The sequence below is a fragment of the Sminthopsis crassicaudata genome, chromosome 2, assembly GCF_048593235.1.
Source record: "Sminthopsis crassicaudata isolate SCR6 chromosome 2, ASM4859323v1, whole genome shotgun sequence".
In the NCBI taxonomy this organism is placed as follows: domain Eukaryota; kingdom Metazoa; phylum Chordata; class Mammalia; order Dasyuromorphia; family Dasyuridae; genus Sminthopsis; species Sminthopsis crassicaudata.
In genome coordinates this window covers 117,812,340-117,839,204 of record NC_133618.1, presented here as the reverse complement: position 1 = coordinate 117,839,204, position 26,865 = coordinate 117,812,340, and the positions used below count along the sequence as shown (strand labels likewise).

Genomic DNA, 26,865 nt, shown 5'->3' with positions numbered 1-26,865 from the left:
ATTTGAGAGTTCTCAAGTAAACTCAGAATTCAATATTTCTTGATTTGCTAATTATTCTGAGGGGGGAAAGTTATCCTAATTCTTTCTGGACATTGTTTATAGTTGCTGTTTGAAATGTATGCATTTTAAAAAATGAGAATAAATACATGATGCTCTCCATGCCTGTATTAAAATTCTTCAGTGGCTTCTGTCTATGAATGTAGACCGTTTTCACCTTTGCATCAACAAACCACCAGGGAAAGCTGCAATGACTGGGCGTGTCTTCTTAATGCAAAACATTAGCTTCAGGTTGCCAGAGGCTCGAATACTGATTAAATGTAAACGTCAAATTACTTACCAATTGTTCACTTGAAGTATAGTGAGGCCTGTGTCTTGTGCCAGCTGCTTTTTCTGTTCTTCAGAAGGGTAAGGATGCTGAAAGACAACAAAAATATATGTGTGTATCAGACAATATTTAGGCCATTTTGTCAATAACCTAAGTGCCTAGTGAAGTCTGTAATTAAAGGTGAAAATGCTGAGGTGTGTCACTCTTATTAATGGAATACTACATCATCTAATTAATGGCAGTAAAAGACAAGCCAATTACAAAGATTACTGAAGTGTATAAATAGCTACTTAGGATACTTGCAATACCTTGATACAGAGTTTATCCTTAATGGGTTTATATTTGTTGCAATTCAAAGTTTAGTACAGTATTTTCTGAATGCACATAAATCAAAGTTGGAATCTAGTGGTTTGTGTTGCTTTGCTTTGTATTAAAATGGTAGAAATTAACTAATTTTGGGACACAAACCTCCCAATTATTTATAAAAGTAGAAGGGACCTTAAAGATCATCAAATTAATTCCTTCACTTGACAGATAAAATATTATTGAGTTCCACAGAAGATATCAACATCCAAACCACTACTTCTTATATTATACTCCATTGTTATATATAAATGTCCATAATTAGAATAACTACCTTTAAAAAAAATAGCAACAATTTCACCTTGTGTTCAGTATTCCAAACTTCAACTAATATATTTAATTTTTGTGTCAATAAGTGCTGGAATCTTCAACATCATTCAAAATAGGAGAAAAGGCTATAATCAATTTGTGTAAGAATAAATAGTAGAGCCAAATGTGATTCAAAATAATACATAGGCACAAATAAAAAATAAATACCAAATAAACATGTTACAATATCAGAAAAGGCTAAATTTAAATCTACGTTTTCATAAAATAAGTAACCCAAATAACTTATAACACAATCACACATATTATAAATCATAATTGCAAGCCCTATGTTTGAAATGAAAAGGATGGTAACAGTCAGAAATTGTATGTGTTCAGTTGTGTCCTACTCTTTGTGACCTCATTTGGGGTTTTCTTGGCAAAGATACTACAGTGCTTTGCCATTTCCTTCTCCAAATCATTTTGTAAAAGAGGAAACTAAGGCAAACAGGGTTAAGTGATTTGCCCAAGGTCACATGAGCTAGTAAATTTCTGAGGCTGGATTTGAACTCAGGAAGGTGAGTCTTTCTCACTCTAGACCCAGAGTTCTATGGCCTTTGTCACCTAGCTGCCCTTTATTAAGAATATATACATCATAGTCAAAAATCCTGTGATTGGAATGAAAAACATGGCAACAGTCAGAAGACATGGGTTCAAATTAAAGCCCTTCACTTGTGGTGACTGTATATTCTCAGGCAAGTAATTTCGCCTTTTGCCACCATGATTGATGAGGGATTTCTTAACCTGGAGTATATGAACTTGTTTTGTAAAAAAAAAAAAAAAAAAGTATATATATCCTTATAACAGTATTCCAATACATTTGGTTTCTTTTATAATCTTATTTATTTGATTTTATGCATTTCAAAATGCTGATAAGGTGTCTATGGGCTCCATCCAACTGCCAAAGGGATCTATGGCATGGAAATGGTTAAGAAGCTCTGATCTAGATAATCTCTAGAAGCCACTTCCAATTCTAAAAATGCTCAATTCTGAAATCTACATCTGAAGTGAAAAGAAGATCCTGAAAATATAATATTTTCTATCACCATTCAATTAAATGAAAATTAATAACATCCAGTGAATTTTAGAGGTTAAAAAATGTTCAGACCAGCAACCCAGTCTTCTCTTAATTGTAAGTAAGGCAACCACAATATTGAATTTAACTGCCTATGTCACCTAAACCAAATTCTGGTCCATTGAAGATTAATTAGCATAGCTTTAAATATCTGATGAGATGTGATTTTAGAAAATCATGTTTAATGACCACTTCTATATGTAACTGTAATCATGGCCTATAGGTGCGCATATGGGATTATTGTAAAAAGGGGAAGGCAAGTATGAAAAGGAAACTTGATGTCTCAATTATTTCCATAAACATTGTAATTATCTTTGTTTTTGGCATTTAATCAATAAGTAGACAGTTACAAAAAGGGTTTATATTTGCAGAATATGGTGCTTTTCTTTAAAAATCCCCCAAGTATTTTATAGATGAGATTTTAATTAACTGTCAATGTTTCCCTTCTAATGTATTGTCACTCCCATTTCACAGATGAGAAAATTGATCAGGTGAAGAGATCTGTCCAGCAAAATGTTTATATAAGTGATTGAGCTCCCGATTTCCACTGTAATGTTCTAACTTTACATGAGTGAATGACAAACTTTCTTATTACATAATCTGCAGCAGCTCATATTGCTAGAATTTATTCTCTTTTGAAAAGTAGAAATAAAGACCATCATGAAAGACCATTAGGATGTCTACAAGCCAATTATGCCATACTGTGTTGTTGTTCAGCTGTGTCTTGACTCTTTGTGACCTTGTTTGGGGTTTTCTTGGCAAAGATACTAGGATCGTTTGTCAGTTCATTCTCCAGCTCATTTTACAGATGAGGAGACTGAGGCAGACAAAATTAAGTGACTTGCTCAGGGTCACACAGCCAATAAATGTCTGATGACAGATCTGAATTCAGGAAGATGAGTCTTTATGACTTCAGGAATCCACTCTGCCACCTATGCTATACTGGGCTATGTCTTCAAAACTCTACCACAGGGGCAGTTAAGTGGCACCAGCCCTTAAGTCAGGAGGACCTGGGTTCAAATTTGACTTCAGACAGTTAACACTTACTTAGCTGTGTGACCCTGGGCAAGTCACTTAACCCCAATTGCCTCAGCAAAAAGAAAAAAACAAACAAACACTCTACTACAACAAAAGGTATCCATGAAACTTTTTAAAAGATTACAAAATTGGTAAACTTCACAATGAAATAGTAAGCCACAGCAGATTACATGTTGGGGACAGAATCCAAAAAAAAAAGAGTGGAAATCCTGCTTCTGCCAATTTCAGGCTCTCAGAACATGGGTAGAGTCCCTTAAACTCACTGAACCTCATAGGATAATACACAGAGACTTCACACACACATCTTACAACTGGGGAAACTGAGATCTGGAAGGGCAAGAGTCTTGCCCCAAGATCATATAGGTAGCACACTGTTGTTTAGGCCATCATTATTGTTGTTTTCCTAAATGAATAAGACTGGCCAAAATTAAGTGCCAAAATTATATAACCTTTAAAAATAATAATAATAATTAAATATCACACTAAACCCTATCAAATTATGTGAATGCAGCAGAGGAGGGAATTTGAACCTAGGTTCTCTGATTTCAGATTCTTGCATATTTATCTGCAAAATGGTGATACTAAGATAGCCCTAGTTTCTATCTCACAGAGTAGTTGTGAGACTCAAGTGAGATTGTATGTGTATTTATACGTATATACACTCATATATGTATGTTTATTCATGTTTATATATGTGTGTATGCATATATACATATATTACATTGTAAACCTTATCCTTGTTAATTACTTGAAGACTATAGGAGACAGTGATTGGATCATAAATTTAGAATCTAGTTCAACCTCCTCTTAAATATGAGGAAGCTGAGGTTAGGAGGGATGAGCCAGCATGTTCTGGGTGACATGGAGGGTTAAGGACAAAACAAGATTCCGAATCCCAGTTATCTGATGTCAAGCCCTGTGCTCCTGTCCCTATGCCTCTGCTCAAACTAATGTTATCATTCAAGAGCTAAAGATCTCATAAATACAGTAGGTTAAATTAAAAATCACATCATATTGTCTTTGGCTTCATATTTGTATTTTCTTTTCTCTTTTGTGGAAACACATTTTACAATAGAATAAGACTATTTTCAAAGACTCAAGTTCCACTGGATAAAGGCATACCACAAATACAGAGACCAAAGAAATCTTTTATTCCATCACTATAAAATACTATACTGCAGCCAATGTATATATAATGGCTGCATTTCCATGGTGAGAGTCTTCAAGAATCTCATAGAGATATATAGCATCTTAATATAAATATATACCTTATATTTTCAAATGATAGCCTAACACAGTATCACCATAGAATTGCAAGTTAGCAACAGTTTTATTCATAGCTCTGTTGGCCAACCAGAACACAGGCTCACTTTTAAATTATACAGTTGTTACATCCAGTTATAACATCCCCTGTATAAAGCATTTATCATTTAAAGACTAGCCTTATGGCATACACATGATTTTCTGCTATAGCATTTTTCTCCCTTAAAGTTTTTCATTTCTTATGGAAGTCACTGTAAAAGAATTTCAATGTGTTCAATAAATATGTCAGGATTCTCTTTTAGTTTAATCTTGATAGCTATATTTTTGCCCTATCTTATTATCTGTCTTAATGTTATGACCAGAACTGGATAAAAATTAATATTTATGCCATTTATCTTTAGTTACATTGGAAATGGAGAATTGTTACAGTAATTTATTTGTGCTGTGTTTTCAGGAGTGTTTTTGCATGCCTGTTTGTGAGCAAGTTCATATACATACTTATAAAGCCAGTGGAATTCACATTTTATTTATGCAAGCACTGTCCAGAAAATCCCCTTTTGAATCATTAGACTGACCAGAATCATTAAACATTCAAAGAGTCCTAACTATGCTACTCACAATCTCAAGTGCAAATTTGTGTTGATTCTTCATGTGGCTTAGTTTCTGATTTCGTAATTTAAATATCACAACATTAAAAAGTTCTACTCTTTTCTTATTTTCTTCTGTCACTTTTCATGTGATCTGATTTTAAGTAATTGGAACAAACTGTGTCTAAATTTCATGCAGCAATAATTGCTAAGCTGCCTCAAGCTTATGAGGATTGAGCACTCTGTCTCCATTAAGTAATTTCCAATTGTTCAGGGTTAGTGTTTTTTTTTTTTTTTTCTAAATGGATAAGACTGGACAAAATTACGTGGAAGAAAGGAAGGAAGGAGGAAAGAAGAAAGAAAAGAAGAAAGAAAGAAAGAAAGTAAGTAAGAAAAGAAAGGAAAGAAAGAAAGAAAAGAAAGAAAGAAAGAAAGAAAGAAAGAAAGAAAGAAAGAAAGAAAGAAAGAAAGAAAAGAGAAAGAAAAGGAGAGAGGGAGGGAGGGAGGGAAGGAAGGAAGGAAGGAAGGAAGGAAGGAAAGGAAGGAAGGAAGGAAGGAAGGAAGAAAGAGAGAGAAAGGAAGAGAGAAAGAGAGAGAGAGAGAAAGGAAGAGAGAAAGGAAGACAGAAGGAAGGAAGAAGAAGAAGAACAGAAAGAAAGAAAGAAAAGAAAGAAAGAAAGAAAGAAAGAAAGAAAGAGAAGAAAGAAAGAAAGAAAGAAAGAAAAGAAAGAAAGAAAGAAAGAAGAAAGAAAAGAAAGAAAGAAAGAAAGAAAGAAAGAAAGAAAGAAAGAAAGAAAGAAAGAAAAGAAAGAAAGAAGAAAGAAAGAGAAAGAAAAGAAAGAGAAAGAAAAGGAAGGAAGGAAGAAAGAAAGAAAGAAAAGGAAGGAAGGAAAGGAAGGAAGGAAGGAAAGGAAGGAAGGAAGGAAGGAAGGAAGGAAGGACAGGAAGGAAGGAAGGAAGGAAGAAGGGAAGGAAGGAGGAAGGAAGAAGGAAGGAAGGAAGAGAGAGAGAGAGAGAAGAGAGAGATAAGAGAGAGAGAGAGAGAGAGAGAGAGAGAGAGAGAAGATACGAGAGAAGAGAGAAAGAGAGAGAGAGAGAGAAGAGAGAGAGAGAGAGAGAGAGAGAGAGAGAGAGAGAGAGAGAGAGAGAGAGAGAGAGAGAGAGAGAGAGAGAGAGAAAGAAGAAAGAAAAGGAAGGAAGGAAGGAGAAAGAAAGAAAGAGCCCACACAAAATTGTACTAAAATGTAGCAAAGCATAATTCCTAAACCATGGCATGTTTAAGGTCAACCAATTAATTTTTTTCCCCTTCATAGTTACTGACTTAGTGTGGCATAAACTTTCCATTTCATGAAAAATCTATAATTGCTATAATCTCATGAAAGCCATGACTTTACATAGCTAATTCCCAGTCATCCAAAAAATTCACAATGAGGCAGGCTTTTTAAGTGAAACTCAATCTGTTCGAAATATCTTAAACCCTATACATCCTTATTATATAAGCTCTTGGTGGACATTAGGAGTTGTTCCCTGGTAGCCTAAAGAAAAATGACCTGACAAAGCACCAACATGCCACAGGCAAGACTCCTGCTAAAACATCCAAAGCCCTGTAGCATTCCCACCCACAGGGCTAGTCAGGCCTGCAAGGGCCACAGGCAATGGCAGACATCCCACCGCAACAGAGATCAAGGGTGAGCCCGGAGAACTGCCATTTTATCCCAAAATGGGAAATTCACTCTAAACATTTACAACTAATCCTTTTTTCCTGTACCTGGTGTGAATAGCACTCCCTCTGTCTCCCCACAAGACCCATTGCATTCTCTTCCCTAGTATATTTGTCCAAATGACAAGTTTAAAAATATTAATAGTTGCTTATAAAGGAAATACTGATTGCACTTGCCAGAGACACCAATCAACCTAATCACTTTGGGATATCAAAGCAAATTTGAACCGTAGTCCAATAGACAGTGACTTGAGACCTTTACTTTGTTGTGTACATTAGCCTCATGCCATTATCTCTTAAAAGCTTAATTATTTGCAAACAATTGATCAAGATGGGAATTTGAGAAAGGATATGCGAGGGCCATTGGGAGAGCTGCAACGCATTAAGAGAGCAAACAAAATTACCTTTAGATCTTACAATAAGAATTAACGATTGAGGCTGGAGAGGAAAGCATGGCAGTAGCTAGGAGGGTTCTTTCTGGAGTGTTTCCCATTTGATCTGCATTAACACCTCAGGAATGAATGAAAGCTATAAAACAGTGATTATGTATGGGTAGGGAAAGCTGACCCTCCCTTCCAGCATCCAACTAGCATATGTGCATTAGGCTTGCCTTGTCAGGAAAAAAAAAAAAAAAAAAAAAAAAAGAGTAGGGAGATGGGGGGAAGGGGAGGACTAGACTCTAAGTTAATAGGGTGGTGCAACCCCATCCCATAGGAATAACCTACCTCTTAACAAATAAAACTGATAAAGAAATGGGATTTTTTTATTATTTGAAAAACAAAATCTGTTCTTTCTCCCTTAGAATCCAAATCTGAAATATTTGCCATGATTAGTGAGTTTCTGAGGATCTATAGCATCGCTACTAATCATAATGAACTAGTATAGTAGTGATTACTTAATAATGCCATTAAATACAGAAAAGATCATGAAAGTATAAGTCCAGAATCATAGGAATAGTCCCAGAAAATCTGAAAAATAGCTATGTAAAATGAGAATATGTGTTGTCATTCCACCAGCAACAGCAACAATAACAAACCAGAAAATGAAAAAAAAAAAAAAAGACAACTTTCTGAAGAAAGTTATAACTGCTAAATTCAAGTTATAATGCGTGAGTGGGTAAGTATATCCAATGTATATAAAGTCAGTTGGTTTAGCACACATTGGACAATCAATCAGACTTTTTCAGATGACCATCAATGGGAAAAAAGAAGCTCTTCCGTAAATTGAGACAGAAAATATCCAGACTCATATCTTAATGATACTTCTTGTTCGACTGTACTCTTTTCATCAATTTTCCACCCCTGGCTGCAACTGTAGATGCCAGGACAGTGATGCACTTTATCTTATCTATCCTGGTAACCAAGTCTCAATAACATTCCTTCCTTCATAGTCTTGCCCACTATAACAGCACATTGTAATAGCAGCAGAAAATTTGAAAATAATCCTGTACACAGCTTGCTGGTGAGATAATGGAAGGCTAAGCTGTCCCTTCTCAAACCTCAGATTAGTAATTTCTTGTGACACAGAACTGCTTCAATACTGAAACTGCAAAACAGCTATAACAAAGCAATAGGGATAGAAGCAATCTTCAAGTAAAATATTACATGCTCTGCTTTAAAAAGGTATGGGAATAGACATTGGGGGAGCTCCTGATCTAACGTGAGGAGTTATGGCAACTGTCCAAAAGAACCCTTATCAAGGCAGCGTTCTGTTACTTGGCTGAATATGTTGGGAGAACCATTTCGGAAGTTCTTTTATCCTTTTTCCTCCAGCCCTCTGCCTCCTCCATAGCTAAGTTTAATGCGTTAATATAAGCTGACCCTAAGCTAAACTCTGGTATGTGAGGGAGAGATACTCCCTTTAAAGAAAAAAACAAACAAACAAAATCCAACCATATGGATCTTAACTACATTTCTGTCATGTGAACAAATAAATAAACAAACAAAAAAAAAAAAACAAAAACTTTTGTGACTTTCTTTTATGATTCTTACTGGAAATAAAAGAGTATAAACAATATCAAGATATTTTGTGTTTGATATTAAAAGAAAAGACTGATTAAGTTTTAATTCAATTTTGTTTATTTTTGCTAATGAAAACTTTTCATTATAAGTAAACTTGACATTGCCATATTTTTCAGAACATAGCCTCTGAATAGCTTACATTGTGACAATTACATTGATCTAGGATACTTTTAAAAAATAAATCCATAATGCTTTCTTATTGTCTTTCAGCTTTATGAATTAGTTTTACTGTTTCAGTGAATGCTTTTTTTGTCTCCTGACTGCACATTATCAAAGAGACACTTTGTGCCTGTCATTTGCATTACAAAAGCAGTGCATGGTGTAGTCTAAGAACATAGCTTGAATTCATAGTAGTTGAGTCCTGTATCCTCACACATGTTGGAATCAAAAAGGGAAAGAAAAAAAAAAAAAAAACTGAGGGTGTCTGTGCTTGCTAAGGAGCCAAAAATGTTTGGAACATCATCAGTGAAGTCACAAGATTTCAACCTGCTTTCTTAATTCTCATCCAACACACTTAGATCGCCTAACTAAATGTATTGCATTTATTGTTTAAAGCTTGCTCTTTCTGCAGCCTAGTTGAATCATTTTAACAGATGAGCCCTGTGATTTCTTTTATATCCAACAGTGGCTAAAGAAGTTGCCAAGTTGAGAGGTGTGCAACTAGGAAAGTCAAGTAGGAGTCTATAAACTTGATCTTATCTCATGAAAATGACATAATCATCTAAGGAAAAATTGAACACTAGTTAATATTTCATAACAATCTTTGTGTTTGAAATACACTAATGAGGCTATCTTTATAATGCAGAGCAGTGAAAACATTGTTTTATAGCCAATTACAAAGAAAGTCCATTCTGCCAATACTGACATGGCCCTTTCAACTTATCTTATCTTTAAATTAACTTTAAGCATCAACAAAATATAAAATAAACCAAATAAAAATGACAGAGATCTTTATATTAAGGATCCTACAATCCTTTGAACTTTCTAAAAATAAAATGTTTCAGGAAATGGTAAATAGTAATTTACCAAGGCATCATTCATTAGCTACATATCTTATAATAATACCCTTTAATAATCAACATTAGTAGGTGTTTTGAAGGGATAAATGAAAATCCCTCCTTAATAATAGTTCATATCTCTTTTTGGGGTAAAGTTTAAAATTAATTAAAAGCACTTCGCCAATTCTGCATTATACATATTTAAATGTTAAAATTTTATCTTAGAAAAGCAAACATAAATAATCAGGAGGAAAAAGTAAAACATGCAAAGGAGAGAATTCATATCATATTTCATACCGGAACAATAAAATCTTCCTGAGAAGTATAGGATTCTCCCTATAAAATCATGTCTTTTCAAATTTTATTTCATTAAGACCTTTAGAGAAACATTTTACCAAAACATGAACATGATTTCCAAGTGAAGAAATCACTACAGAATACCTACTGTTAGGTTCATTGGAACCTTGCCACAACACCATTTACTATAGAGCGAAATTCGGTATAAGACAAGTCTGTCTTGGATTCCTTCCAAAGGAGTTTAGTTACTGAAGAACCAAAGGACCTTGTTGTAAGGTGGTCTCACCTACAAGGTGGCCTCACAGCATGGGCCCTAAGGAACCAGAGAAAGCATTTCTATACCCTGTTCTTGTCCTAGTGATGATGGATAGGCTTATCCTATTTATTCTGAATGGGGTTAATCATGAATAGTACAATATTACTGGGGAGGAAAAGTCTAGCCAATTTTCTTACATATTTCCAGGACTTAAAGATTGTTTCCTTTTTCTGTAGATCTGGTCTGTTAACAGAAGTATCTGCACTGTGTTACATAAGATAGGAAATCTAGTCCAAACCAATTTGTCTATCATCTATTTATTAATGCATATCATAGCAGTTTAATAAAAAAAAAAGACACTTTTAAACCAACATTAAAAAGTATAGCTATCACATTTTATTCAACTTTAAATGAGACACTTCAGATTATTTTTGTTTTTAAGGAGTTTTTTTTTTTTTTTTAAGAATTTTAATTTGAAGTCATCTTTCCCCCCAGAATTAGAACCCATAAGAAAGTGATCACCATGAGAACATAAATGGAGAAAGACTATTTCTTTTCATAACATCAAGTTCAGAGACACATAAGATTACAGCTTCATAAAATAATCTCTACTGTTGCTGAAATCAATTCAGTTGATTACTTCGGTCAAATATCTGTGAAAAATTGGTATCCTTCAATAATTATTTACTGAATCTGACTGCACAAATTTCAAAAAGGGGGTGAGGATGTTGGAATGCAGATTAGAAACAATCCGTACATTCTCTCAAGTTATAGCAAAGAAATTGTAATCTCAAAAAGTTTTTATTAAAAGCCTCTACTTGTTTTGTTTAATTGGTTTTCACTTTATGTATACTCATGTTTCAAACATTCTCGTCCCCTATATATTTTTTGAACTTCCAATTTGATCTTCTAGAAAATGAAATTTAACTTTAAACCACGAAAAACAAATGCTAAGGGAATTCGTCTTTCTCAATGTGCTCCCTTCCCTGAATGCTTCTAAAGAAAAAAGAAGATGTTTCTGTTTAGGATTTATTTTTTCCCACAGAAAGGACATGCCATCATATCCATGTTATACGTCAGGATCTTTTTCAAACTATCTGAAACTCATCTGTAGCATTTAGGAGAGTAAAGTATGTAGAACAGAATCTACCAATACCTTGTATAATTTTTTTCTACTTTCTACATAACAATAAAGTGTTTTGAAATCTGTAAGAAAATGTACAGAAAGATGAAAACACAATGATGTTATTTTGAAATATTTCTTTGTTGACAGCAATCACTAGTGCCTGAACAGATGCCCTGTTTAGCATTAAATATTCACAACATATCCTTGTAAAAGAATAAAGTACCCATAAGTTATAAGCAGAAACAGTGCATTCTTCCGGGGGATTTTCTAAGAAGAGTATAAAGAAAAAGAGCCAGAAAGAGGTCAGAAAGAGGAGAGGAAGACAGAAGAGAGAGGGGAAGAGAAAAGTGAAAAGGAGAGAGAGAAAGTGGGAAGGAGGAGGAAAAAGAGAGGAAGGGAGGGAGGAAGAAAGGAAGGAAGGAGAGAGAGAGAGAGAGAGAGAGAGAGAGAGAGAGAGAGAGAGAGAGAGAGAGAGAGAGAGAGAGAGAGAGAGAGAGAGAGAGAGAGAGAGAGAGCGCAAGCACATGCTGTTCTCGATATGACTAAAGACCCCTGGAACTGGTACACATTCTCTGGTGTTAATTTTCCCACTTAAATTACAGTGATGGTGTAGCCTCATCTCATTAGAGATCATTGTCCCCAGTAGACAGTTGTGTTTATGGGGGACTCTTGCTGTTCCACACCTGCTGATCAGGTTGCTATGTGATAAAGACTGCATACAAACAGCAGACTTGAGCTTGCTGGACTGCAACTGATGAGCCTAGGCTAATTCAGGGGTGATTATGTAGTTTACTGGACCACTAAACCTCTTTAAGCTTGTAATTACTGCCTATTTGAGTAAAGAACATTCAAAAGCAATTCACTGCATCATGCCTGCCACAGCTGGAAGCAGGCTGCCAGCAGTCTGTGGGGACATTAAAATCTACAGGGACAAGGATTGAAGCACAGCTAGCAGGCACTAACAGCAGCATCAGCAGCCAAGTGTGTTCACATTCCCTCTCACCTTTTCTGACCAAGCATACCATTAAAGGTGCAATGAAAACTATAGAAAAGCAATAAAAATGACAAATAATGGTATATAATGGAAAAAAAACTACATTTTAATGATTTTTTTCCTTTGTAAGGACAAATTTTCTTTAGTCTCTTTGCAACACCAAAAAAATAAATAAATAAAATAAAAATCTTCCTTAACTGATATGTAATACATTGCTATCATGCCTCCCTTCCAAAAGTTCTACCATTTTTCCCCCTGAAAACAAATTGCTCATCTTTTTTTATACATACTATTATTTTAAAATGAATGTTCATTTTATGAGTTTTATATCCAGTCTGCTATACAAATGTCCTTTGCTAGGAAAGATGCGATTTAATTGGTTGACTGACATTTTTGCAGTTAACTAAATAAAATGTCTCTACAATACCTAAATAAGATTTACTTTCAGGAATCACAGAAGATATAAGGGGGAAAAAACCTATTTATCAGTGTTCTCATTTTCTTTTTTCTGTCTCCTTAACAACTGCATTTCTTTTGTATAACAAAAGTGTAAAACATGCTTTGCATTGCCTTGGATATAATTATTACTTGTCTCTAAGTAACAAAAAGGGACTGGAACTTAATGAAGGGGGATTAAGTTAATTTCTTTTTAGCTAACCGTTTCCTGTCTTTTAAAATGCAGACCTTGCTGAATATAATGTTCATGGAAAGAAAATAAATTAAGCTTTATACCTCTCTAAAATCTCTACTTTAGAATATTGATGTTAAAATATTAAGATCATGTTTACTCTTTAAAAGTATGTAAATTTGGTATTATATAAAGCCACAAAAATCCTTTCTGACTACTCCATCCAAATTCCAAAGATCTAGGGGGTTTATGTGTTATCTAGACATCACTCTTATTAATATTCATTAGGTAGGTCTACTTGCATTTTTATAAGCTGTGAGTGAAGCAAAAAGAAACAATCAGAATTCTTCCACACATGGGCATTATCAATTCAACATATTCCAAACAAGAGGGTATACAGAAGCAAAGTTAAGATTCAAATGAATTTTATTTTTACTAAGTTAATTTTCATGAAACTAGTTACATGTCTCTCATCTCAATAGAAAAAAAAATCTTCAGTTACTGCTCCCTCAAATATTTGTTTCTTTAAAAGAATTTTTTTATACTTCTTTAAAGTAGAATCTCATGTATTATCTTAAAACTAAAGAGTTTAACTTTATTTAAGATTCCTGAAAACTTTAACTACTTATGTAACATGATCAAGTGTATCTCTATAAACTTTCTTAAGGAAAAACACAGAGTATCATTTTTCCATGAGCCATCTATATATTTCCAAAGCAGATTATAAAGAGAGAAGAATGGTCTACAGTACTGGCCTCCAAAATTAAGTTTTCTAAGTCATTGATCCAGATTGAGTAAAAGAAAGCTAGTAGGAACACCTATTCAATTCTCAGGTGCCTGAGTTAATTCATGGGAGTCCATAGAAGAATAAAGAAGGAATCTACTTTTAGTCCTGTAGTTCAATTTGTTGACATCATCTCATTCAAGGAGAGAGTGGGCTAATTTTTTTTAATAGTAGTAATGCATAAACATGCGGTCCTACCCTAATTCCACTGTACAGATAACACTGGTTTGTCATAGCTAGTAGATTAAGTCCTAGTATATCCCACAAAAAACTAGAGTCTGGTCTATCTTCTGCAGACTACTACTGCACAGTTAGAAACTACTAAAGTCTTGATCTCTAAGTGACTACTTTTTTCAATCATAGGTATTCACAAAGATGGTATCTTCAAGTATAGAAACAGATTGTCTCTTCATTATCAGCTTCATTGGAGAAGGGATCACATTCATATCAATTAAATTATAGATTCTTGAAGATAAAGTTCATACTCCAATGAATATATGATTTTATTAATGTAGGTTATTTCTCCTAATGGTACAGAATATAACTCATTGATAGCTGCTCATTCTAGAAGCAGATAGATGGTACAATGGATAGAATGCTGAGACTAGAATCAGGAAAATCTAATTCAAATCTATTGCCATACACTTAGTACTCCTATGAATATGAGCAAGTCACTTAATTTCTATTTGTTTAAATTTTCTCAACTATACAATAGGGTTAATAATACTGCCTGCCTTAAAAGGTGATTATAAGGATCAAATGAGGTATTTATAAAGTGCTTAGTAGTGACTGACCATCCTGTCAACACATATATGTCTTCCTATACATCCATCATAGAATTCTACCCAATGTCCTGAGGACCTTCATATGGTATTTTGATAGAGCACGGATACCAATGGAATGAATGGGCTGAAGTAAATACACTGCACCTTTATAGTGTTACAGTTTCAGGGTACTTTTACATGAACATTTGATCCTCACAGTAATCTTGTATGATAACAGAAGAGTTATTATTTTTTACTGTTTTACAAAGACTAAGTGACTTGTCCAAGATCATCATGGCTACTAAGTGGTAAAAATAATATGAAAAGCCAGACTTTATGATGTCTACTCTAATACTCTTTTTATTATTAGCACAGCTTTTAGGTTTTATTAGTAATGAAAGAGAAAATAAAGAATTAAAAGGCTATTTTTAATGGAGACAATTTTGCCTTCCATTTGGAAGCTATATTCCAACTGAAAATAGTAACTTGTATTCATACACAATTGAGATCAATAAAACCCTAAAACCTGCATTTACATAACATTTTAAGATTGACATAGTATTTATGAGGTAAGCTATCATTAAGCTTTATTGACCCAAAGTTGGATAGTCTATACAATATACCATCCTATCTCTCTACAAACTATGTAAAAAAAAATTTAAAAATTGTTTTTCCAAAATAAGTATCATAAACAATTTTAATCAAATCATTAAAGTTATACATTTTATAGTAGAAATAAAATAAATTTTCACATATTAAAAACAAACTTCTGGGAGATGTCTCAGAAACTGTATGTTTAATTCCGCCTTTTAGAAAAAGCTGTTTACATTTATTTTAATTCATGCTCTGTGTGTGTGTGTGTGTGTGTGTATTTTGTGCTATTTCATTGTCGATGCTCAATTGCAAATTATATATAGATCAAATTTTCTGCTTTCTCTAAGTCCGTCCCTGGCATGAGATATTCCAAAAGGACTTAAAATATTCCATATGAGAATATTCAACTTTGATGACAAAGACCTTTAGAAAAATCTTGGTATAGGAGACACATAAGGACAGTTTTTAGTAGTTCATTTCACCCAAGTGAAGTCTGTCAAGGATACACAGTTCAATGTGCTCTTTTTTTCCTGTAGCCCTTAATGCTTAATTTGTCCAAATATCTTTATTATTAGAAAATGAATCTCAGAATAGTTGAAAGAGTGAAGATCTTCCCTAACTCAGGTGGTATTCACTTATCAGAGGACCCCCATAAACAAGCCAGGGCAGAACAGAATTGACTAGATTGCTGCTATGTTGTTCTGAATACCATGTTACAGTGAGCTAACCACTGGGAATGCAAAAGGCAGGAGGGTGGGATATACTGTATGGATCTGCCTAATTCTATGGAGAGATGGATAAATGCACTTAAATATAACCCCCTCCTGGTCTTAAAGAGTCCATATGACGTTAAGTGCCCAGCTTAAACCCCACCCACCCTCAGGGAGTTACTATGGCACTAAAAAAACTAAATCCTACATTATACAGCTTATAGAAGGAAAAAAAAATCAATAGTCTGGCATGGATGAATCCTTCAAGGTGTGAGGCCCATTCAAGGCCAAAGAACTTAGGGATATGTTAGGGTTCTTTGTCTTTTAACTGGTTGAATCTCAGAAGTGGCAAGTTGCCTACTTTCCCTGGCAGGAAATGAATGCCACATTTGGCAATAAAGAGTACTCTCAAGAAAGTAGAGTGGTGGATCTTTTAACCTGGGTTTTGGTTGGGATAAGTCAAAGGGAGAACTCACCCCAAAGTACCAACATAACTAAGTGTGTGTGTGTGTGTGTGTGTGTGTGTGTGTGTGTGTCCACATGAGCATGCATATGTATGTGTATCGAAGCCTCTGGAAACAAAAATATTTTAAAATATAACCTGCAGCATTTCTTAATATAAGCTCATTAATACAGTATGATGATCACATAATAAATTAATTTATTTTGTCAATACCAATTTTAGGGGGAAACTATCTGTTTCTTCTCCCCCACCTCCGCTACTCAATAAGACACTGCCTTTCATTTTAAAGGGCCTAAGTGAAAAATGTTATAAAAGAAAAAAAGAACATCATTCATAACAAACCATAAGGTATCAATAAAAAAAAACCCTCTTCATTTTGATCTTGTTCCTTCTATGAATCTTTCTAAGATAACTGCTCCAATTAAAAGAATGTAAAATTCGATCATTTTGATGATGTCAAATGATGAACTTGACTATTATATGCATATATTTTGCTTAATGGCTTCATTTATTTTAATAACAAAGAGAAACTAGATTTTACAGATGAAAGCTTTTTTCATGGCTTCAGTGCAACTGGGATTTTAAAAATCTGTGTTGTTAACCAATATGTGATAATGGATGGTCTCAAGGGTCCTATTTTATAACATTTTATGCAATAAAAAAAACTACACCTGAGTAACACCACTGTGGTGTTTACCCCTATCTTAAGAATACAAAATTGACTTGAGTATCAGAGGGGTTTGTAATTATTCTCTGTGTTTCTATTCTCTATATGGTTACATTTTCAGTAAAGTGTGGCAATGGAAATACTAAAGCAACAGAATTAACTCACTCAAGATTTATTATAAAAAGATTCTAGAAAGCTCTGTTATGGAATATCAGGAAAAAGAATATGACAGAGATCTTTTCATCTTCTATTCAGGAAGCTACCTGTAGATTTATATATTTTTGTTGGGAATAAAATAAATACTAAGTAGATCAAATTTAAATTTTGTCTGATTTTCTTATCAAATGAATATACACATTGTATCAAAACACCAGAAACTCATCAAAATTAACACTAAAGTCACATATATACACACATGTGTATATATGTATATATGTATATGTATATATATATATATATACATGTGTATATATGTATATATGTATATGTATATATATATATATATGTATATATATGTTATACCTCCTTAGACCCTCAATTATCAAGAAATTCCTCACTTCTCCGGAAGAGTGAATTAGTGTCCCACCCCCACCTCCCATGTGATAGGTAAGTTAAAGTTTTGTTTTGTTTTGTTCTGCCATAAAAACAAAACAATTAGGGATAGTGCATATTGGCAACACACATTGCCCACCATACCATGCCCACACAACAGATTCAAACCAAATGCAACGCACACAATGCAAAATATTTATGCAGATACTATCTTGGCCCAAAATGGCAGCTTGTGATTAATAGCTGCATCTTCCTTGATTCTGCTGCAGTGAAGCCTGGGGTCTAATCCTGACAAACATACCCTTCATCTGCAGCCAGTCAGCAGATGGAATCACATCGACACTGTCAGGTTGACATATCATTCCTTCAACAATGTCAACGAGTATTAATGTTCAATTATCTGTCCTAGAAATAACCCTCGCCTTTACGCATTGTGTAACTGTGTTTGTGGCACAGGAGTAATCCACAAGACAAGGGCAGAAATGCCCGCAATAACCCAGCCGCTGTGAGTGGGTTATCCAACATTGTGATGACATTGCCTTGCGGTATTGAAGAAGAGACTTCTCTTTTCTTCCTTTTTCTAACAGATGTGAAGACCCCCAGAGACCTTTTTTTTTTTTCCTAGGCATGTTTGCATATCAGTAGCAGTTAGACTTTCAAGGAATTATATTGCAATTTGAAAATTACATCAAGGCAATCAGTATTATTATTATATATAATACTAAATTGTTCATTATGTTTCAGCTGTTTTTTCTTTCATGAGTTCGGATATATATTGTTTACCATCAAACTAAAATAACAATAGCAGACTCTTCTAGAGTAGTGTCAAGGTCAATTCAACTCTAGCTAATAAAAGTAAAGCAGTTTATCCAAGTGACATATTCCAGCCTCCCACTATTAAAAGTGAGACCTCCAACAGAGAGCAAATTTGAAGAATGTATCTAAGTTTACATCATCTGAGCTCAACAAAGGATACTCAAAGGTATTGACATAATTATTGGTAATTTTTAGTCTAGTTAACATCATCACCTTTTCACTCAATTAATATCCTGAAAAAAAAGTATTTGGAATGATAAAGGGCTCTGATCTTTGAATGACTTTTACTGTCCACAAACTGAGCTAGTGAAATTCCTCTCATAAAAATCCTGAAATAGAATGGGTAGTAATTTTGTCATAACTTCTTTTAGAATGATGATAAGAATCTTTGACGTAATTTTTTTGGGGGAGAGGGTCAACCCTCATGTTATCCTGCTGATTCAAGCAGTAGAAGCTGGTGGTGGCACAGTGGATAGAGCACTGGATCTAAAGTCAGGAAGACCTGATTTTATTCAAATTCTGCCTCAGATATTTCTTGTACAAGTACTTAAACTGTGTTTGCTTCAATTTCCTCAACTGTAAAATATGAATAATAATAGTACCTACCTCTCAGGAGGTAATCAGAATCACATGAGTTAACATTTGTTTAAAATACAAAAAAAGCAATTACAACAGCACCTGTTTTACGTGTGGTAGAAACCACATAAATGCTTATTCCCTTCCTCTTTCAGACTTTGGATTCAACCAATCCTCCATCATGGCCTTAATTCTGAGGAATCTAAATACAATCAGTTCACTTTCAAAGGAAAGCAAATAAAAGTTATTAATACATTTTATTAATAACTGGAGTTTAATATGTGGGTAATTTTTATTATGAAGGTAATTTTATTATTCATTTTATATGTCTTGTTTCTTTAGTCTTTTTGGATGATGCAATTTCTCTGGGACTCTCACCTCCTATCAAGATTTTGACAACAAATTAGAGGAGATATTAACAAGGCAATGAATATCTCATACTATTCAAAGGTAATTGTGAATGTGGCCTAAAATCTTAATTAATTAATCCCTTAGCTTTAAGCATTTTGTATTTACTTAATTTAAAATCAAAACCCTGAAGGGACAAGTTTGGGGTAATACTCTTGTTCTCTTAAGACTATTAGTATAACTCCAGGGCTGGTCTATTTGCATAAGATTCTCTTCCCTGGTAGAAAGTGATTGATTACTCAATGCTCTATTCATGAATGAAGGATGGAGTTGGTAATATCTTGGTAGAGAGCCCCCCTGTGTTTTCCAGCTTCAAAAAAGAAAATACTAAGTTCCAGAATTTCACCGGAAAGAAGTTTCACAAAGGCTGTTGTTGTGTTGTTATTGTTAGTCCTTCGTTCTCAAAAAAACATGACATCAGGGATGTGGATGCCATGACGTGGAAATGAATTGGATTTGAGTGAAGATGGGCTGTGCAATATCAACTGCCTCATTTTCTCCTCCAGAGGCATCTGGGTCCAGTGGCCAGATAAAGATCAGGACAACTGGAGATGGCTCTAGATGCAATGGGAGACCTTGGCCTTTTAAAGCTAAGGTCTGCAATCTGAGATACCAGGAAAAAGTTAAGGCATAGAGAGCTCCTCTCAATAATTATAGGAAGGATCACTTCTCTACCACTCTCACCAACTCTATCCTGAAGCAGGTAGGGAGCACTGATTAATCCAAACCTGGAGGAGAGTCTTATATAAATAGATTTGAGCCTCTAATTTTTACACAGGGAATCTAAGGAAAACAATTAGCTATCCACAAATAAAACATCAAAAGCATAGTCCAGTTAAGGGCTTAAGCCAGCACATTAATTTTTACCCATCCAAAACACTATCACATTCCTTCAACCAAAAACATTGTCACATTTATATTAAAGAATAGTCATGTTTCTTTAAAAAAAGAAAAAAGTGAAGCAAATAAACTATAAGATCAAGATATCAGAAATTATAAATTAATTTTAAAAGGGGGTGTGGGGAATCAAACAATGGGGAATTTACATGTGTAGATAATAAAAAGTGAGGCAGAATGATCTTCACAAAATAATCTTCATAATTCAACAAATATATACATTGAGTACCTATTGTGTGCCAAATACTGGTCAAGGATTTGGGGATTCAAAGGCAGTAACAAAATAATCTTTGCCCACAAGGAGCTTATTATATAATATTAAGAAGATAGAATATGTACAAAGACAAATACAAAGTAATTCTGAAGAGGGGAGTAAAGGAGATCAAGAAATGGAGGAATAAGAAATAATTTCATGTTAAGAGGTAGGTATTTTCTAAGTCATTAAACCATGTAAAGAGTTATAACTTTTAAGAAGCAGAGGTAAGAAGGAACAGCATTCTAAGCATTGTGAACAGAAAGTATAAAAGAATGAGTCGAAGAGATAGAATGTCTTAAAGAGTTAGTAGTTGATGTGGAAAAACTGGGAAACTAACACACTGTTGGCAGAGTTGTGAAATGATCCAGCCATTCTAAAGAACAATTTGGAATTATGCCCAAAGAGCTATAAAATTGTGTATATCCTTTGATCCAGCAAAACAACTCCTAGTTCTCTATTCCAAAGAGATTAAGGGAGAGAGGGGAGACCTATTTGTACAAAAAATATTTATGGCAGCTCTTTTTTGTAGTAGCAAAGAATTGGAAGTTGAAGGGATGGCCATCAATTGGGGAATAGCTGAACAAGTTGTGGTATATGATTATAATAGAATATTACTATGTTATAAGAAATGAGCAGATAGATTTCAGAAAAAACATGAAAAGACTTATATGAACTAATGCAAAGTAAAGTGAGAAGAACTAGTAGAACATTATACATAGTAATAGAAATGCTGTACAATGATCAACTGTGAATGATTTAGTTATTCTCAGCGAGACAATAATTCCAAAGGAAAAAATTATATCCACCTCCAGAGAAAGAATTGATAGCATCTGAATACAGATTCAAGTATATTATTTTTCACTTTCCCCCTTTGGTTCTGTGTCTTCTTTCATAACATGACTAAAAAAATAAAATGTTTTGCATTGAACATGTACAAATTGTATTAAATTTCTTCTGTTTCAAGGAAGGGAACAGAAATTTTTGAACTCAAAAAAATTTTAAATGAATATTAAAAATTATCTTTACATGTAAGTGGGAAAAATAACTTATTTTTAAAAAAAAGCATTAGTAGGTCAATTTGTCTAGAACACTGATAATGATGTGAAATCAATATGGAAGGACATATTGAAACAAGGTTATGAAGGACTTTATATGCCATTCTAGAAGTAGTAAGTAGCCTTTGAAATTTCTTGATCATATGTTCAAAACTGTGTTTAAAGAATATCACTCTGGCAACTCAGTGGAGGAAAAGTGAATAATCAGAGAGACTGATTAGAATTCTGTTTCAACATAGGTATTAGGTTATTAGAACCTGAACTAGGGTGGTATCTATGTAAGTGGAAAGGAAATAAACTTTAATAGATACTATAAAAATAGAATTAATAAAACTTGGTAACTAATTGGATGTGGAGGCAGTGGAATGAGAGAGAGTAAGGAGTTGAAGATGAGTTTAAGATTATGACTTGTATGACTGGAAGCATGGTAATACCCTGAGCAGCAATATGGAAGTTAGGAATAGATATGAGTTTAAGAAAAGATGAACTTCCTTTTAGATGACTTGTGGGGTTTAAGTTACATGTGGGGCATCAGGTGATGTACACCAAGAAATTAATGACTATAGATTAGATATTAGGGGGAAAAAAAGTATATATGGAGACCTGTAAGTCAACTACATAAAAATATCAACTGAATCCATGGGGAGTGATGAGATCATATCTCCAGAGCTTCTCAAGTATAAGAAAAGATAAAAAGGACCAGGACAAAACCTTGGGAATAAAAAGGGCGGACGGGGATTTTACATCAGAAGAGACTTATAAATTGTCAGACAAGTAGAAATAGGACAGAAAAGTTTTAGAAAATTCATGGAAAGGAGCATATTTAAGAGGTGATCAACTGATGTTGGTCAAATTATATAAACAAGGACTGGGGAAAGGAAAATAAAGATGTTTTTAAACCTTGAAAAGAATAGTTTCAATTACATGTTAGAAGTTGGAAGCCAGATTGGAAGGATTTGACAATTACATATAGAAAGCAAAATGGCTTTCTCCAACCTGCCCCTCCCCCACCCCTCATTTGACTGTGAAAGTGAAGAAAGAAGTAAGAAAATACCTTGAGGGGATGGCGGGGTCATTTTAAAGGTATTAGTTAGTTTGTTTTAAGAATAAATGGAAGTTATCTGAATGCCTATACAGTTTTTAAGGAGCCAATGATGGGGAGAAGAAAGGAGAATAGAGGAAAGGAGAGAACAATAAGATGGGTGGAGGAGGTACACTTCAGGAAAAGAACAGGAGAGAGTAGGACGAAAGAAACAGGTGGATGAGTTGACTTTGAAAAGGCAAAAAACAACCCTTTTTCTTGGATCTGAAAAAAATGTGGCAAGTGTGGGTAAAGACAGATAAATGAAGAGAAAATAACATATTGGCCTGGATTATTTGGATTATCACATTAATTCTCCAGTTTTCTGTGTGTGTTGTGTGATGAACTAAAGTTACCTCATAAATTGAAAAAAAAATGAAAACTAACTGCTCTTTCATAATGCCTATAATTTTAGGAGTAAACACACACACACACACACACACACACACACATGCACACAACCTAAATTTTCAGAGGAGGAAAGTTGGTGTCACTTGACAAGTTAAAATACAGCACCCTGAATTACATTTGTAGTTCTGTTTGTGTCCATAACCTTTAAGAGATCATTTGATCCCATTCTATCCCACTTCCCCAATCTGATACTATTATTAATCTCACTTGCTCGTGTGGATTAACTAATTAATTATAGGTAATTATCTTTCCATTTCCATCTTTGTGGGACATTTTAGTTGTTGCCTGATTTCCTTTCTTGTTATTCAAAATTAAACTAATTCACACACACATGCATATTTTGCTTTTTTCCTTTGATTATTTGCCCCACCATTTACTCAATCATTCTCGGTAGGTGGAAGTGATGAATGTTGCTGAGTGCCAGTGGTTTCTGGTCCAAGATGAATACCCCCAAGGAGCTCCTTACACTGAGTCCCAGGCTCCTGTCAGCTTGGTAATTGATGATGTTTTCACTTCAAGGTGTGGGATTGGGACCCATCAGGCTCAATGGGGGAAGTAAGTGAGTGAATTGACTCAGCTATGTCTCTTAGCCTTGGCCTCTAATAAGCATAAACTCATTACTGCCAAATGTACTTTAACATTATAGGGAGAAAAATCAATCAGTTTAAGCCAAAAGATGTCAAAACCTGGTGGTTTCAGAAAGAACTTTAAAAATTTTACTTTTAACTGGTAAATTAAGGGATATACTTTAATTAAAGCATTTTTTTTTTCTTTTTGGAAAGGTTGTTTTCTAAATTCAAAATGACTTTGCAACTTTAAAATGTTAGGGCCAAAAGATGAATAATCCAGAAGAAGGGCCATAAAGTCAATGGATCTTTTTCAAATTTTGTTTTTCAATGTGTCATAACAACCTCCTACCCAAAAGTATATGAGAAAACACAAGTGCATTATTTCAAATGTAGATTTTATGTAAGCTTATTTTTATAGTGATTCTGTGAGCAGTTGTTCCATTTCTTATCTATGCGAACTGGAAGTAAAGTAGGCACCCTGCCAAGTCACTGACAGCATGTCTTGCCCAGGTTGCCATGGGTGACTAGCGAACTGACATCCTGGGGACCCAACACAGAACAGTCCCTGACTAATAGCTTCTGATTCCCTATGACCTTTGATCCTTAATGACCTAGACTAAAACTAATGACTTAGTTCAAGAGGCATCATACAACATGTGAACTTTTAAGAAAAGAGTTTCTTTCAAAGAAATGATTAATTGGCTTATAATATTTATATCATTGATTGATATTAACATATTTAACATTAAGTGTCACAAAAACTGGAAGTGGTTATTCTTTTTAATGTTCACTTCAAAAAACATTTCCCCTGAAATGTGTAAAATGAATTTTAGAGGTTCAATACCCAAGACAGATGAGGTTCATGAGTCATAAAACAAACAAAGAAAATTTTCTATCCAAGACACAAACTTGGTAAGTAGTGCCACTATAATATTACTCCAAATTTGTGCATCACTTCTGTCATGAGAGATTTTGTTGCCATTTTAGCACCAAGGGCTATTGGCTGTAATGTGCTTCAGCAAGGAGGCTGGCGGCTACTGTAACCACAGACTATGCTGTCCGAACCTTAATGATAACTTTCATCACTGCATATTGTCACCATAGAAATGAAACTAGATGGGGCCAAATGACAAGGTTCTTCCATCACTCAATTCCATATTACACAGGCTGGGCCTGACAGCCTTCAGGACTATTCTCTCATCCATCCTGAATACGCAAATACATTCTCAACAGGCTCCAAAGTAATAATCTGCCCTTCTGCAATGTCATCATTTTTCAGACTAGTCCCAGCAATTCTCAGTATTTCAAGACCCAATGAAAAGTCTTTCATTACCTTGGATTGCCTAGAAAAATTTAAAATGGGAGACAGAGAGATCTAGTACGGTGAGGAGAACCACTTTAATACCATTAAAATAGTGAAATATTTTCATTTCTAAAACCTGTAGCAAACAAGTAGTGAAATAAGGAAATAGAAGGATGGGATTTAAACCCATTTAAATCAGTTAGAAAAGGGGAAATAATGACAAATTCTGATGGTGATTTTTATTCTGTAATTTTCAAAACAACATATATTTCTATAGTTACTGTCTGCATAATAGTCAAATCTTCTAATGTGTACATTATTTAAAATGTTACTAGGCAAGAATTCAGATTGTCATAATTATTAATATTTCATGTATCAAAGTAATTTTTTTTTTAAAATCAACTCTAGCCAAACTTTTTGACTGGTATATTGAATCAGTGAAATTATTATTTATTCTGTATATTACAACCACACTTTTATATACTGACTATAAAGACCTAGACTTGAACTATGTCTACACATTTATACAAAAGAAGAAAATGCTCAAACATAAGCAGAATTTAATCAGGGTAGATAAACCAGATAATTTATATCAAACTTCACTTCTTTTCAACAGCAAAGTTTTGTTTATTTGTTTTGGCCTGGATTATCTGGATTTTCAGATGATTTCTAATCCTTCATTTCTCTTTAGTAATATAGACCAAGTTAAGTATTTAAGACTACTCATCAGTTTGCCTCTTCCCTTTACCCTCTCCTAATTTTCCTTCCCCCAGTGACCAAAAAAATAATGATATTGTCACATTTGAAATTATTTCTTTGGGACTTGTGATGACTTATGGAAATGACAACAAGAGAAAAGATAATATTCTGTAGAAATAATATCTATATCTTGACAAATTTCAAAGGTTATTATGCAAAATCAACAATACTAGAGCTACTCTGACAGAGATACGCTAGGATCAACATTTGACATGTTATATATGATATAAAATTTAAAATATAACATTTGTAGCTATGGTAAACTAAATTAGAACAAAACATCTAGGAGTCTATCACAGATTGTTCCTAATACTTTGTAATTCTATTCTTTAATTAAACTTAATCAGGTCTCCCACAGAACTTTCACTACATGATGTATGATAGTACAATATGGAAGGAATACAGTCACCTTCTAAGTACAACCTTATGAAGATGTTTCAGTATGAGAACATTCAAATCTGATTTATGATGCTATTGTATCAACTCAGTAACTAATCTTCCAGTTCAAATATAATACATAAGAGCAACCTAACTGTAACATATAAATTCCACATATACTTAAAAATATTATTGTCTGTAATTTAATATAACAGAATATTTCTAAGTCTATATAACCTTGCATGCAGAAGCAGTTTCTCAGGCATTAATACTTAAATGGGTCATATGCACCACATCTGTCATTCTGTCCTGAAGTCTATGAGGCAAAACCAAGACTCTGCTAGCCTATTGATTTTTCTAGCATTTGCTTTAATTTACTTAACCATTGAGAAATCCATCAGTACATAAAGGGCAACTGTCCATTACTGCCTCATTTTCAGACATTCTTTCCTCTCATTTTTGGTAAATATTTTCCTTAAATTGCTATGTGTTTACAGTGTAAAAATGAATTAGAAAAGTGCTCACACCTGTTTCTGTTCAGTAACTGCTGCACTGAGGTATATGTAACGTGCTTAAAGATAGAATAAATATCTAGACATTATTACATCTGTGTGCAAAGGGTGGTAAATTAGATCCTAATTACATTAACAGGGATTCTGCCTCCCAGCTTAAATTTTACATGAGCACTCTGTAAAAATCCAAAAGCTCTGCTGTGGTTTCTTTATGAGCTGGTGATTACAGCTACTTCCTATGCGGTCACTAAATATTCTGTTTACAAATAAATGAAGAAGCTTTGAGCCAACTTACCAGGATAATAATCCATTT

General features: G+C 34.0%; 1 protein-coding gene across 4 annotated transcripts in view; it reads right to left on the bottom strand.

Annotated features, from left to right (window-relative positions):
* MEIS1 (Meis homeobox 1) overlaps nt 1-26,865 on the bottom strand; it is a 142,124-nt gene that overhangs the window by 12,240 nt on the left and 103,019 nt on the right. For all 4 annotated transcript variants that reach the window (XM_074287090.1, XM_074287086.1, XM_074287087.1 and 1 more), the window contains exon 9: nt 338-414. In XM_074287090.1, coding sequence (XP_074143191.1) covers nt 338-414 — 77 coding nt within the window. The remainder of the gene's footprint in view (nt 1-337; nt 415-26,865) is intronic.